Source organism: Rhamphochromis longiceps, linkage group LG13 (assembly GCF_057381845.1).
Source record: "Rhamphochromis longiceps isolate RC_006_pf linkage group LG13, R_longiceps_female_GT1.1, whole genome shotgun sequence".
NCBI lineage: Eukaryota > Metazoa > Chordata > Actinopteri > Cichliformes > Cichlidae > Rhamphochromis > Rhamphochromis longiceps.
This window is the reverse complement of record NC_140569.1, coordinates 3,510,271-3,525,094: the sequence shown is the minus strand read 5'-3', so window position 1 is coordinate 3,525,094 and position 14,824 is coordinate 3,510,271. Positions and strand designations below refer to the sequence as shown.

The 14,824-nt window shown below is 46.3% G+C and overlaps 1 protein-coding gene across 1 annotated transcript in view; it reads left to right on the top strand.

The window, feature by feature from the left end:
• The first annotated feature begins 523 nt into the window (after positions 1 to 523).
• The window catches only part of hectd2 (HECT domain containing 2), a 61,250-nt gene continuing 46,949 nt past the window's right edge, over positions 524 to 14,824 (top strand). The window contains exons 1-2 of the mRNA XM_085427755.1: positions 524 to 1,060; positions 12,640 to 12,781. Of these exons, the coding sequence (XP_085283881.1) occupies positions 977 to 1,060; positions 12,640 to 12,781 (226 nt within the window). The 5' untranslated portion in view covers positions 524 to 976. The remainder of the gene's footprint in view (positions 1,061 to 12,639; positions 12,782 to 14,824) is intronic.

Here is a 14,824-nt window from a genome sequence, read left to right as displayed (position 1 = left end):
TGCTGACGAAATATCAGATGACGATTTTTTGACATAAATCACAATTCCGAGATGATCGCTTTATGTTATATAAATAAAATTATTGGTTTCTTAACTTTAAGCAATGTGATTTTAAAAAATATTAATGAATGCACTTATTTATCTAATAATTATTTTTAATTACGTATTTTCTATTCTTGCTTTTTTGATTGGACCTTTTTTGCAGGTATTCGTTGATTCTTGTTGCGTTTATATTTGCTTGAATTACTTAAATTCACAGAGATTGTGAAAGTTTCAGCACCAACATGCGTTTATTCTTACAAAGGTTCTTTCGTTCTCTCTTCTAAAGCTCATGTTGCCCACTGTCTGCCGTTATTTCCTCCTCTCTCTAGCTCTCTCTCTCCCGTGTGTGTGTGTGTGTGTGTGTGTGTGTGTGTGAGTGAGAGAGAGAGAGAGAGAGAGAGAGAGAGAGAGAGAGAGAGAGAGAGAGAGAGAGAGAGAGAGAAGCTGTGCTCTCCAGGCGCCTCCTCCTCCTTCTCCAAACATGGCGCCGGCCCGCAGCTGTGCTGCCTCCCCGTCAGACGACGCAGAGAGGGAGAGAAAGAGAAGAAGAAGCGGGTAGAAACTCGCCCCAAAGTTTAGGAAAAAAACTTAATTTAAAACCAAGACTGCTTCGTGCTTTTTAAAGTACATCGGAGACTTTACGCGCCGCTTTTGGAGACGTTTACGCGTCAGGCTGTGCGCGTAACGGAAAGCCCACCTGTCCGACGAAGGTAGATTTCACTCCGTTTCTCGTAGGATGTGAGTCTTCCTGATTTTTGTGAAATAACGGAGCAGAGCGAGCAGGCAGCCGGGGGACTCGGGGTCAGAGCTGGCTCTGGTTAAAAACATGTGCAGCCCTGTGACCAACAGCAGCACAGAGGCTGTAGAGGAGTGAGTCTTTCCAGGGGACGGGGAAAAACGCAAAACAACGTTTCCACTCTTCCACGCTCAGAGGATGGATGGAGAACATTCTGCGCTGTCAGGAGTTGAGAGGGAGAGAGAGAGGCTCCCACCAATTTACAACAGCTCCCCTCCTGCTGTAAGAAACCCGCCTTTTATCTTTATCTATTCCACAACAGAGCGATCCCTGTCATCCCTTTCTGTTTGTTGTACAGAAAACATGTTTCAGGTGCTACTGGTTGTTCTGGTGATAAGGAGGCATATTTGAAAAGTTATAAAAAAATAAGCAATGTTTGAACATTACAGGTAGAAATGTTAGACATCATTATCCCGTTTGAAAAAGACAATATATGAATTCAGGGTAAGGTTTTTCATGCATGTGCTTTAAAAAGCAAACCAATGACAGGTTTTTAGGAAGCATTCATCTTTGCAACTGGTGCAGGTTCAGGAACCGCACTGGGGTCTGTGTGCCCATACTGTTACATTCAGAACTGATTGTTTGAGTTTTACTGTGTAATAATAGATATCAGGCGTTTCGTGTTCTAAGAAATAATAAAAAAACGTTATGCAACACAAACCACGGTAATTAGAGCAAAGGATTTTACTGCAGGTCATCACTGCATGAGTCTCTCAGCGTGCATCTTTTTTAATGCAGTTTCACATTCCACTTGATCCAAAATCATTTTGTAATAAGACAAAAATCTTCACTGTTTGTACTTCAGGAATCGGGTACATGGATTTGAACTTGTGTAAAGTCCCCTAAACTTCCTGAACAGATAGAAAAGTGACATTTAACAAAAAAAATAAATAAAAGACTGCACTTTTGTTGCTTTTTGGAAAAAGTGATGCCCCTGCCTTACATAATGATGCCTGACTCCAGTTCTCCAGCAGTGATGTAATCATTCGAACACAGAGCCGGGCGCTCGCCTCGCTTGTTGGGCTTTTCACCGGCGTTGTTTTCGGTTTGGTTCTCTGTGTCACTTTGGAGCAGACTGGCGGGCTCGCTGGCTGCTCGGTTGATGTCATCTACATTGTGTCAGGGAGCAGGAATGTGCAGATCAGAAGGTTCGGGGCTAATAAACAGTCTGTAACTGCTGAGACCCACTCTGTCTGGAAATGCCATAAAGTGGCCGCATGCGCTTTTTCTCTCCGGGGCTTTGGCCTGACTGATTCTGATTCTTCTTCAGAAGTTTTCTGGCTGCTTAGGCTCAGTGCGAGCTGAAAAGATTCAGGCTTCAAGTTTGGAGAAACAGCTCCTGGAGACAGTGGCTGCCATTGTTTTACCCACCAGTAAAAACAGACCAATTGAAGGCAGCTGGTGCTCCCTGTTTTTTTTTTTTTTTTACCTGATCCAGAATTCTTGTTTCTGAGAGTTGCCCGATGATGAGAAAGCATGTTATTATCTGGAAGACTTTTTCCAGACCTCCAAGAGTTTGATGAGCTGATGGTCTGGTTACTTAAGTCAAGTAAAACCTGACTCAGCAGATTCATGACAAACATTTTTTTGGGTTTCAAGCTTTGATTGTTGGGTTCTGCTGTTTTTCTCTGAAAGTATTTCAACTGTGAGTTATTGCATATAAAATCAGCCAAATCTGAAATAAAGCCGGTTTAAAGGTTTTAATTCCTTGACTAAATAGAAACTCGACTTTTACATGTGTTACAAGTTGTTAGAATATGACTGTGTCACACACAGAAGATGAGCCTTGTGTTAATTGTTATATTGAGATTGAAATAAAAATAGTTTCTCTGAATTTTTTTTCATGTCACTGTGGGATGGTGCTTCAGGGTTTAGCACTGGGAGCTCACAGGTGGACGCTCCTCCTGTTCTCCCAGGTTTGTCCTGGAGCTGGCTTAGTTCTCGGCTCAGGGAATTCTTAAACGCTTTGCTTCCAGGTTTAAAAAAATCTTTGATAGACTTCCATTTATATGGTTCCACTCCACACAAACTTTCACAGTAGCATCTCTGTAGATATGCTGTAGCCACATGGTTATATTTGAGCATTTCCATCATCCATCTGACGCCATCCACGATTATTTTGATGTTGGACAGTCTCCTTTGTCTTTGTTTAGCAGTTCAGCCGCTGGTAAGCAGCTAGCCCTGGCCCTTTATTCTTTCATGTTTTCTCTGTTGATCATTGCCATGGCAACATGTTTCAAGTACCTGCTGATTAGCCTATTAAGAAAAGCCTTGAAGCATAAATTAAGTGGCACAAGCTGAGTGCGATTTGATTTGAAGATGACTTTCCGAGAATGCCTTTGACAGACCTGGCTCGCGTTCATCTAATCCATCCATGATAATCCATAACCAGGGAATTCAGTTTAAAATGAATTACATGTGGATTTGAAGATGAGATTCCCAGTTTGGAGGAGAAAATAACTCCAAATATAAGAATGTTTATCAGACAGAAATGATTTTTTGTACAGATTGCCTGGGTGACATTCGTGTTTATCCACAGCAAACAGCCAGCGTGCTAACTGAATCTTCGCTGACAGCTCGCTAGAAATTGAAAGAGCAGCAGTGCTTCAGTGAGTGTGTCTGTGTTTGTGTTCATCTCAGCTTCAGACTAAACTCAGAACTCCACAGAAACTCTTGGTGTTCCCCTAGTTTCCCTTTAGTCCCCTGTCCAGGGTGACATCGGGGCTTTCCTTTGACTTTGAACACAACACGCCGGCTCTGAGATGAGCTTCAGGTTCTCTTTGAACACGCAGTGCACATCTGATTTCTGCATCTTAAAGAAAGAGCTCAACTTTATTTGCTTTGCCACTGCAGACAGCGCGTCCTCAGTATAAGCAGGACTGATCATCAGAGCACGTGACCCTGGTGTAACCTGCAGTGTTTCACGTCACTTTTTGGTATAATCTCAGCTCGCTTCACATCTCCAGCAAGGTGGTACTAAATAACGAGGCTCCTGGGAACTGTGCACGATTACTAAACCAAAAAAAAGAGCCAGGCAGTACTGGGCTACTCTATCAGTGGTTTGGGGAGTTTTTCTTCAGCCCCAGATATTGGCGCTTGGTGAAAAATCCTAACGGGACTAATGCTTGCTTTATTTTGCCATGACCGGTCTCCAAACTGATGCCAGACTTGTGGTGATGATGCTGATGATGATGCACCAGAATGAGCTCACTGATTCTGTGAGCCATCTCGGATAAATGTTGGCTGCTCATTGGGGCTGATTTCAGCCTAAATCAACCCAAACCAGCTGACTTGAACACAAGTTTAAATCTGGGATCCAGAGTCAGACTCACATCTGGTGCTGTGCTTCCAAAACTCAGCCAGATCTGGCATCATTAAGCCGTGCTTACTCAAACTTGATGAGGAATAATGTCTGTGTATTTGGAAACCATTTCTAACAGACTGTTGAGTCTTTGTGTTCAGGAAGCAGACTGTACATCAGCTGCAGGTCAATCTGCTGGATGAAATCGTGAACTGAAGCATCTATAGCTGGTGTAAAGACAGTGCTTCACGTTTATATACAGCATATTCGATCTGATTAGAGATGAGCAGCTGACAGAGGAGAGGCTGAGCAGAGTGTGTGAGACACAGTCAGACGCTGAGCTCTTCGTGGCGTGGTTTCTCTCTGGATGACAGCATTTCCTCTCAGACTAAATGACTGAGCAGAGCCGGACACGACGGAAATCACAAGACTGCTGCTAAAGCCGTTTAATTATTGTCAGATGTGAAGCGGGATCTAGTTATCGAGAAAACTTGAGCAGGAATGATTTGTTGACAGCCTCATTTCCTTGATCGAGTTGTTTATGCTGCACGCTTTCCCGGACATCACCTGTCAATCAGCTGGCGTGGGCAGGCCTGTGGCGATGATGAAAGAGTGAGTGATGTGGCTTCACTGGGAGAGGACTGTAATTATACACACATCACTTCTAAGGGAGTGATGCAGGAAAGCAGCTCTGCATGAAGAGAACGAAGAAGTTTACAGCGGCGCTTCGGGCTCTGTGAGGTCTTCAACACCGTGGCAGCATGTCGATATTTAGCATCTTAGTTTGGCTTTTTAGTGCACTAATTAGCACCATTTATAAAGCAAATATACTTATATACAGCATATATACCATATATACAGCAAACTGATGTCAGTGTCATTAATTTCATGAACATTTATCAATAAAAATGTTCTTAATGGAAACCAGCTGAGCTGATAAATGATAATAAATGCAAGTAAAAAATGTATAAAATATCTCAACAGTGTCGTTGTTGGTCACAGTTATGGGATGGTAATATGACAGTTCCAAATCAAACATGTTAGTTCAGACATCAACGTCAAGCTCAGCCACAATCCCAGCCCCTGAGATTTACTGGGATTGTGGCTGAGCGTGACAGTGCCAACCCACATCATGATGGCTCAGCTGATACCTTTCTACATATCACAAACTGCATGTCGGCTGTGTTACTTAGGCTGCTTTAGCTTGCCCGCAGTTCTTGCCCATCTGCCGGCTGCTTTGCAACCCACCTCCACCTTTAGCTTAAGATCGTTTTTGATTGTGGGCACAAAAGCAGTGACGAGCAGTCAGGCTTGCAGCGTTATTGGGGTTTGCTGCTAATTAAAAGGGGAAAATAGGTCTAAAGGAACCTTTCAAAAGATTTAAGTAAATGCATATCAGTATCTGTTTTTAAAAACTTTTTAACACCAAATTGTCCTCTGAAGATATATAAGATAGAGTCCTTACAATAGGGACAAGATGACAAGAGACAGCAATACAAGCTACATTGTAGCCACAGCCACCCCTTTGCAGGCTGCAGGACACTGCTGCCAGGCCCTCTGACCACCACCAGTAGGCAACGGGTGAAGTGTCTTGCCCAAGGACACAATGACAGAGACTGTCCAAGCCGGGGCTCGACCTTTCGATTACAAGGCGAACTCCCAACTCTTGAGCCGTGATCGCCCCAATCTCCAAGAGAGATCTGCTGTGATTATTTGGATGTTAAATACTGGTTTTGTTGTCAAATAGCTGTATGAGTCTGAATGTAAGTTTGCAAAAAAATTCAAAATAAAAACATTCAATACTGAGGAAACATGTATATCCTGACTTTTGTGGAAATGTCCTTAAACAGCTGTAGTTAAAACACCAAATGTCAGGCTCGCAGAGTCTCAAGAAGAAAAGCCAACGAGTTAGAAAGCTGTGCATTAAACGCTTTTTGCAGAATTTCTCAACCTGTGGCGATTTAACGAACTCAGATGGAGCAACTGCTTTACTGCCTGCACTGAGTGAAATTTAAATGCACTTTAATTTGAAGTAATGAGAATCTTCTTCGACATGTGATTTATTGAATGATTTCAGTGTCTGCTTTTGTATTCCTGCATTAATTCTGGGTTTTCAAAAAGTGTTTGATCTGATTTGAGTGAAAAACCTGTTGCATCTCATTAACACTGTGGAACGTCTGAGCTGAGAGATGAGATGAAAGGGCACGTGTCGGCTCGTGTGTGTGTGTGTGTGTGTGTGTGTGTGTGTGTGTGTGTGTGTGTGTGTGTGTGTGTGTATCTGTTGTACTATTTGTATTCTGCGTGACGTGTGACACATAAGACTGCACATACACAAATGAGCCACAACATTAAAAGCACTGCTGGGTGAATCACCTTGTTACAATTCAGTGTGCATTAAGAAGACCTCCTAACTTTGAGCCTGTTCAAATGGACTAGTTATAAAAATTTGAACTACTACCCAGTTGTGATGAATGGGGAAACTATTCATAGAGACCAGAGAGCATTTTTCTGTGTGTGTAAGACCGTAAACGTATGTATATCTACTGTGAAGTTGGGTAATTTTACGTTGGGGTCTATTGGGACTGACTTTGGAAGCAGCCTCAAGTGGACGTTAGAGGAACTGCAGCTACTGGCACTCCCACTTTGGCTTTGTTTTTCAGCCTGGAGGTTTCTGCATGAACGAAAGCACACCCCACGCATTACAGGCCTCACCCACAGCCCACAGGACTGTAAGCTGCCTCAGTAGCACAAGAGAGACACATACAAAATGAGACAGGTGGTTTTAATTATGTGGCTGATCGTCTATGCCATCATCGTAATCTGTTCTTTTTTTGAAAATGTAGCATGTACCTGACTGTTTTTCTGTTCTTTTTAGTGCTTTAGAGAAAATAACATGGAAAAACAACTGTGTGTGTGTGTGTGTGTGTGTGTGTGTGTGTGTGTGTGTGTGTGTGTGTGTGTGTGTGTGTGTGTGTGTGTGTGTGTGTGGGCTGTCGTCAGGGCTAAAAGGGCTAAAATTCTGTTCACAATATCCCTCAGGGTCTCATTTCTTTTGAAACTGATTCATTTTGAATGGATGATTAACTGTCTTCCCGTTCCATCACCTGAACACAACACTGCTGGTGCTGCTGCTGTGTGTGTGTGTGTGTGTGTATGTGTGTGTATGAGAGAGAGAGCGTGGTGTGTTTGCGGCTGTCATGAGCGGCTGCTGTGCATCTGTTGAACTCCCCACCTCCTCTTCCTTCCACCTCTCAAGCCTCCTCTACGATCTGTTCTCTCCATCTGTTCTTTCATTTCCATTTCTTCACTGACTTCCTGTCTCATATCCTCCTTCATTTTTCCCCACTTTCTCCCATCTTTTCTGCATTACTTCACTTTCCCTCACTTATCCTTCTTTCCTGCTCTCTCTTTTCAACATGCTTTCTCATCAATCTTCTCATCTTGTTACCACATTTTTCTCATTGCACTTGTGGTTCACAGACACCTAAAACTCATCAAATACCAAAAAGATTAGAAGTGTGATTCATCACAGAGAAGACTGAGTGAATATTAAGTTCATTCATTCGGTTCAGGTCATGTTGTCATTGTCTGTTCATGCAGCTGAAAACCTGATTTCATTTAGAGTGTCACGGTCTGGCTGGGGCAGACCGTATGTGTTGCAGAGGAGGACTCAAACGCAGACCAAAACGTAGTGTGGATAAACAAAACAAGCCGTTTGAGGCTAGCAATGAGGGTAAAAATAATCGGGCATCGGTGAAAACTAAACAATAACCTAAACTGGGTGAACTAATAACAAAACATGAAAAAGCTTAACCATAGTGAACTGACATGGGTACCTGGGGATGAGACATGGATGAGCAGACGACCTGACAATGGCATGCAGAAAACAAAGGGCTTAAATACATACATGAGGTGATCAGGGGAGGTGGAGACACATGGGGGAAACAGCTGACAGACATAAACCTAATGACAGGACCAGGAGAGGAAAGCTAAATACAATAAACAAAGAACACATGACATTGTCAGAATAAAACAGGAAATACTAAAACTAAAACATGACAACACAACTTAACAGACCTAATATGTGATGAATAAATACAAACCCCCAAAACATAGAAAACCCAGGAACAATAACTGCCTAAACTAAAGGCAGATAGGAAATAACACAAACTAAATCACATAACAAAATGAGACAAATACAAACATGAACTCAGAGCGCTGGGTCAGAGACCCAGCCTGTGACAGAGCCCCCCCCCCTCAAGGGCGGATTCCAGACGCCCAAAACCTCGAAAAACAAAACCAAAAACAACCCACCAAGGGCGGGCGGTGGGGGTCCAGGACGGAGGGCCAGAAACAAGGCCAAAAAAACCAAAATGTCCATCAAAATCACAGGAGCACAGGGAACAGTTCATGACTCCTCAGGGGGCCGACCCGGAGGGTGACGGTCCAGAAAATCATAGTTCATGTGATCAGGGGGCCGGCCCGGAGGCCGACGGCACAGAAGTCCATGGTCGAACAGTTCCGGGGGCCGTCCGTGCGGACGGCAATGGTGGCGACATGGAAACCGTTCAGGGGGCCGACCGTGCGGACGGCAACGGCGTAGAAACAGTTCAGGTGGCCGACCGTGTGGACGGCAACGGCGTAGAAACAGTTCAGGTGGCCGACCTCGACGGCGGTGACGTCCAGCAGGTGGCCGAAGATTCCCAGGTGCAGAGCGAGGCTTGGGCGGCGGCATAACAGCCGTAGGACCAGGCGACGCTGAAGCAGAGGCTGGACCAGGCGTAGCAGAGGCCGGACCAGGCGAGGCAGAAGCAGAAGCCGAGGAAGACTCGGATGAGGCCGAACCAGGCGAGGCAGAAGCTGAGGCCGGACCAGGTGAGGCAGAAGCAGGAGCAGAGGCCGAAGCCGGACCAGGCGTAGATGAAGACTCTGACGAAGCCGGACCAGGCGTAGATGAAGACTCTGACGAAGCCGGACCAGGCGAGGATGAAGACTCTGATGAAGCCGGACCAGGCGAAGACGAAGACTCTGATGAAGCCGGACCAGGCGAAGACGAAGGCTCTGATGAAGCCGCACCAGGCGAAGACGAAGGCTCTGATGAAGCCGCACCAGGCGAAGACGAAGGCTCTGATGAAGCCACAGCAGGCGAAGCACAGGCTGGAGCTGCAGCAGGCGAAACAGAAGCAGAATCTGAAGGTGGCTGGACGGGCTCCTCGGGCCCCCCAGCTGACGTGGCTTGAGGCTGGTGCGGTTCTCCTGAACCCCCAGCTGACGTGGCATGAGGCTGGTGCGGTTCTCCTGAACCCCCAGCTGACGAGGCATGAGGCTGGACGGGCTCCTCGGGCCCTCCAGCTGACGAGGCATGAGGCTGGACGGGCTCCTCGGGCCCTCCAGCTGATGAGGCATGAGGCTGGACGGGCTCCTCAGGCCCTCCAGCAGACGAGGCATGAGGCTGGACGGGCTCCTCGGGCCCTCCAGCTGACGTGGCATGAGGCTGGATGGGCTCCTCGGGCCCTCCAGCTGACGAGGCATGAGGCTGGATGGGCTCCTCGGGCCCTCCAGCAGACGAAACTTGAAGCCGGCTGGGTTCACCCGAACCCCCAGCAGACGAAACTTGAAGCTGGCTGGGTTCTCCTGAACCTCCAGCAGACGAAGCATGAAGCTGGCTGGGTTCTCCTGAACCTCCAGCAGACGAAGCATGAAGCTGGCTGGGTTCTCCTGAACCTCCAGCAAACGAAGCATGAAGCTGGCTGGATTCTCCTGAACCCCCAGCAGACGAAGCATGAAGCTGGCTGGGTTCTCCTGAACCTCCAGCAAACGAAGCATGAAGCTGGCTGGGTTCACCTGAACCTCCAGCAAACGAGGCATGAAGCTGGGTGGATTCTCCTGAACCTCCAGCAGACGAAGCATGACCAGCAGGTGTAGAGACCACCGGCTGGACAGAAGGTTGAGCAGGTGATGGAGCGAATGACTGAGCTGAACAATGGGGAGCTGGCTGAGCTGCACAGTGGGCTAAGGGCTGAGCTAACGGAAACACAGGAAAATGAACTATTGACTGGGCTGCTAACAGAGCTAATGACTGAGCTATAGACTGAAAAGCATGCAGTAGTGATGGTGGTGTTGGTTGCGGACTGAATTCTCCTGAGCCTTCAGTAGAAACAGGAACGGGTGCAGGCACCTGCTGGACACTAGCCACTCCCACCCGAGGAGTAGGTACGGGTGCGGAGACGGGCTGTATCCTGGCTGACCTCACCCTGGGGACCGGCATGGGTGCAGGGGTGGACTGGTTCACAGCCCCCCTCACCCCGGAAGCCGGGACAGGCACCGGCAACGGCTGGGCAACTGCCCTTCCCACCCGAGGAGCTGGTACGGGTGCAGAAACGGACAGAGCCTCAGCTGGCCTGGAAACCAGAGCAGGGACCAGCTGGGCCTCAGACTCCCTCACCCGAGGAACTGGTTCGGGTGCAGGGGTACGCTGGGCCCGAGCTGCCCTGGCAGCAGAAACACGAACAGGCAAAGGAGCAAGCTCAGAAAAAACAGTCTTAGAAACGGCAGGCTTAGGGTTAATATGTATTGGGTCGACAAAAACAGACCTAGCAAAAATGAATCCGCCGTCCACTTCATGTTTAGCAGTCTTAGTATTAGCAGTCCTTGGGTTAATAGTTTTCGAAATCCTTGGGTTAACAGTTGTAGAGTGAGCTGACTTGGGGATGACTGAACCAGACTTAACAAAACCTGAACTGACAGAACCTGAACAGACGGAAGTGGAACTGAGTGTGTTTGTCCTGGTAACGTAATTAACAGTCTGTCCTTTAACCCTATGTGCAGGCTTAGGCGAGCGGGAATTGTCTTTCATCCCTCCCTGTGTAGAGGGAGTAAAACAAAACGGATCCTCCCAGTCCACGTCGTCATCCATAAGGGAAATTCCCCATGGATCGGAAGTGAGCCGAATGTTGTTAGCATCAGACGGGTCGTGAGGGTAATAGTCATTGTTACTCACCACCGTGAGCTCGGCATTGTCCAGTTTATGGCGACGGGCGCGCTGCTTCCTTCGAGTGGAGGAAGCCGGCGGAGCGAGCGACTGAGCCCCCGGTGCACAGAACGGAGACACCGAGGCTGGAGCGTGAGCGCCTGAAGCCACACGGAGGACTCCCACCTGAAGCGAGCGAGGCTTAGATGCAGGCAGCGCAACAGGCAGGGACTTTCGGCAGCTCTTGGGACCTCCGAGAGCTAGCCGAGTCCCGTGGAAAATGCGCTCGTAGTCGGGGGTACGCCACGGCTTCCAGCGGAGCTCCTCCTCCAGCTGGGCGAAGGCTGCCTCCCGACGCTCGTAAAGCTCGCGGTCTGCTGAGTCCATAGTGGTCAGGTCGTACTGTCACGGTCTGGCTGGGGCAGACCGTATGTGTTGCAGAGGAGGACTCAAACGCAGACCAAAACGTAGTGTGGATAAACAAAACAAGCCGTTTATTGAGGCTAGCAATGAGGGTAAAAATAATCGGGCATCGGTGAAAACTAAACAATAACCTAAACTGGGTGAACTAATAACAAAACATGAAAAAGCTTAACCATAGTGAACTGACATGGGTACCTGGGGATGAGACATGGATGAGCAGACGACCTGACAATGGCATGCAGAAAACAAAGGGCTTAAATACATACATGAGGTGATCAGGGGAGGTGGAGACACATGGGAGAAACAGCTGACAGACATAAACCTAATGACAGGACCAGGAGAGGAAAGCTAAATACAATAAACAAAGAACACATGACATTGTCAGAATAAAACAGGAAATACTAAAACTAAAACATGACAACACAACTTAACAGACCTAATATGTGATGAATAAATACAAAACCCCAAAACATAGAAAACCCAGGAACAATAACTGCCTAAACTAAAGGCAGATAGGAAATAACACAAACTAAATCACATAACAAAATGAGACAAATACAAACATGAACTCAGAGCGCTGGGTCAGAGACCCAGCCTGTGACATAGAGGTTCTGACTCAAGAGCTAGAGCACCACTAAGTGCTGGTTTCTTGGTGTTATGGGTGAAATCTGGGCTTAAAATGTTCACAATCGAGTTGAAGTCCTAACCTGGATCATCTAGAAGAGATAGAAAAAAGGAGAGAAGATGGAGGTTGTGTCTGGTTTTAAAGGGCTCCATAGTTCTGTTTTAGTTTGTATGTGATTGGATCTCGGAAAATAAACAGAGCTGGTTTTCCATAAAGTTTTGGAGTAAAGGTTTGTGTGTGTAGCTGAAGTCATGTCCGGTAGTCTCTCACTAAAGCTGGCATCTCCACTTTGATTCTTCACGTTTCTCTCAAGGTAGACTGGTGACGTTGATTATGGAGTTACAGACTGAAGCGTTTGAGACTTCAGGACTTTGCAGCGGTTCAAAAAGATAAAACAAAGGAGGAGATAACTGGTCTGTTGTGCGTGCATGCAAAAAAACTTTCTTTCCACTCGTCTTCATGATCATGTTTTTGTGTGGTAGGGTTTGGGGCGAGGAGCCAAGCAGCCTTTTCCATCTCTGGGCACCTTCATCTCCACGCTCAGCCAGAGGAGGGACATGGCTGGACGTGGACTGGCTGGTGGCATCATGGGCAACTTGACCGGTAACCACGGACTCAGACACGGTGAGTTCAGACACAACTTATTATTATTTCAGCAAACAGAGTGGTTTTGCCCCTTTTCTGTCTTTCTTTGCACATCGAAAAAGGAAATTTAATCAAATTTCCCAAAATGCTGTCTCTATCCTCCATTCTGTGTTCGTGCCTTTGGTCCAGGACCAGATTAGAGCTTTGGCTTTCAGGAAATGACACCGGACTCGAGCTAGCATTCATAAAACATTATGAGTAAAAATAAAAAATAATTTAAAAAACAGTTAAAAAAAACTCGATCCATCCATCTTCTTCCGCTTAGCAGGCTCGGGTCACGTGGGCAGCAGCCTAAGAAGAGAAGCCCAGACTTGCCTTATTGTGGTGGAGAGGTTTGTGTGTTGCAGGGATCCCAGGGGCTTTGTTGTCTGGGGGCTTTTGCCACCTGGCAGGGTCTCCCATGGCAAACTGGTCCTGAGTGAGGGACCAGACAAAGAGCGATTCAGAAGAACCCTATGAGTAGAACACCAAGGGAACAGTTCACCCTTCCCGGGATAGAGTTACCGGGGCCCCGCCCTGGAGTCAGGCCCGGGAAGGGGGCCGAACGCGAGCGTCTGGTGGCTGGGCCTTAGTCCATAGGGCCCGGGCACAGCCCGAAAAGGGGACACGGGCCCATCAGCAGCCAGGAGCGAATTAAAACTGTTTTGGCAAAATCTGCCTGTTGAAAGAACCTGACTGGAGAAGCACTGCTCTGTAAACCCAAACGCTAAAAGGATTTAAATAGGAGAATTATTTGGAGTTATTTGTTGCATTCTCCCTTTTTTCCATTGATTTTTTTTTACATTATTTTAAGCCAGACTTAAAAAAACGTGTAATGTGCATCTAAGTTACTGCAATAATGCTGAAGCGTTCCAGCAGAATTAGACTGTTGAGCTGTCATTGGGAAAACACAGACACACAACCATTCGCACTGCACCACTGTGCCGCAGACACTGTGACAACTGATTCATATTAATGAAAAATATTTGAACTGACATAATAAGAACTTTACCATAGACATCATACAGAGATCAAGAGATATGACACTCACAAACCCAAACGATGAAGATGGTGTGATGTTGTGAAACTATGTGCATGCACAGTTTGATGCTGCTGCTGCAAATGGAATAAAGTATTTAAAACCTGATTTAGGGGCAAAGGTGCCAAACCTCTGAAGTGTTGGCATTGATATGAAAGGTTTGGCTTTCTGCTGGCATATTTAGATAGGATTAAGTTTTGAGACTTGCTTCCAGAAGCACTTTAAATATTTGATTACGTGCAAAATGCACTACTTTACTGCAAAAAACATTGAAACTCTTAGAGCTTTTGATGTTTAGGTTCTTCACCATAAAAGCAATTGTGAGGCTTCTCTGTGGTTTTAAATGTGTAGATGGAAACACTTTGCCTTTAGCATCTTTAGTCAAATTGAACTTGTGGCTTTTTTACTTCTACTTGTGCAACAAGCTTTGCTCCGACTTCCTGTCGTCTGAATCGGCACTGCTTCATTCCAAAGCAGTAAAGCTGCTCAGTGTTTTGTAATATTGTTCGCCGCCTCTTTGCTCTCTTGGAAGCACCGATCCCCGTCCTCGTCTGCGATGTAATGATGTGTTACTTCCTCTGTTTACAGTGTGCTTGATGTATGCACTCACACTCTGTTTATGCTGCCTGCAAATGATGACATCGCTACTCTGAAATGAAAAGCTTTGAAAAGGAAGAAGAAGAGAAAAAGCTGTGCGGCTGTGGATTTCAACATCCCGCAGTGTGAGAAGATCAGACGCCTTCACTAATAACGAGACACTTACAGACATTTTTAAGGGGTGATTCAGATCTCAGCTGACTCACAGTTGAAGCTCAAGTCACTTAGACTCAAGAGCTGGAAACAAGTAATAATTACAAATGGTTTGTTCTCCTGCACGTGAAGCATTTTTGGGCAAGTGGCATAAAAAATGTGTTTAGATAAGGTTTTTAGTTTCTCTTATTAAATTAGCATTGCAGTTATCAGATTGCGAGCTTTTCTGCGTGGCTTTAATTATTTTTTCATTG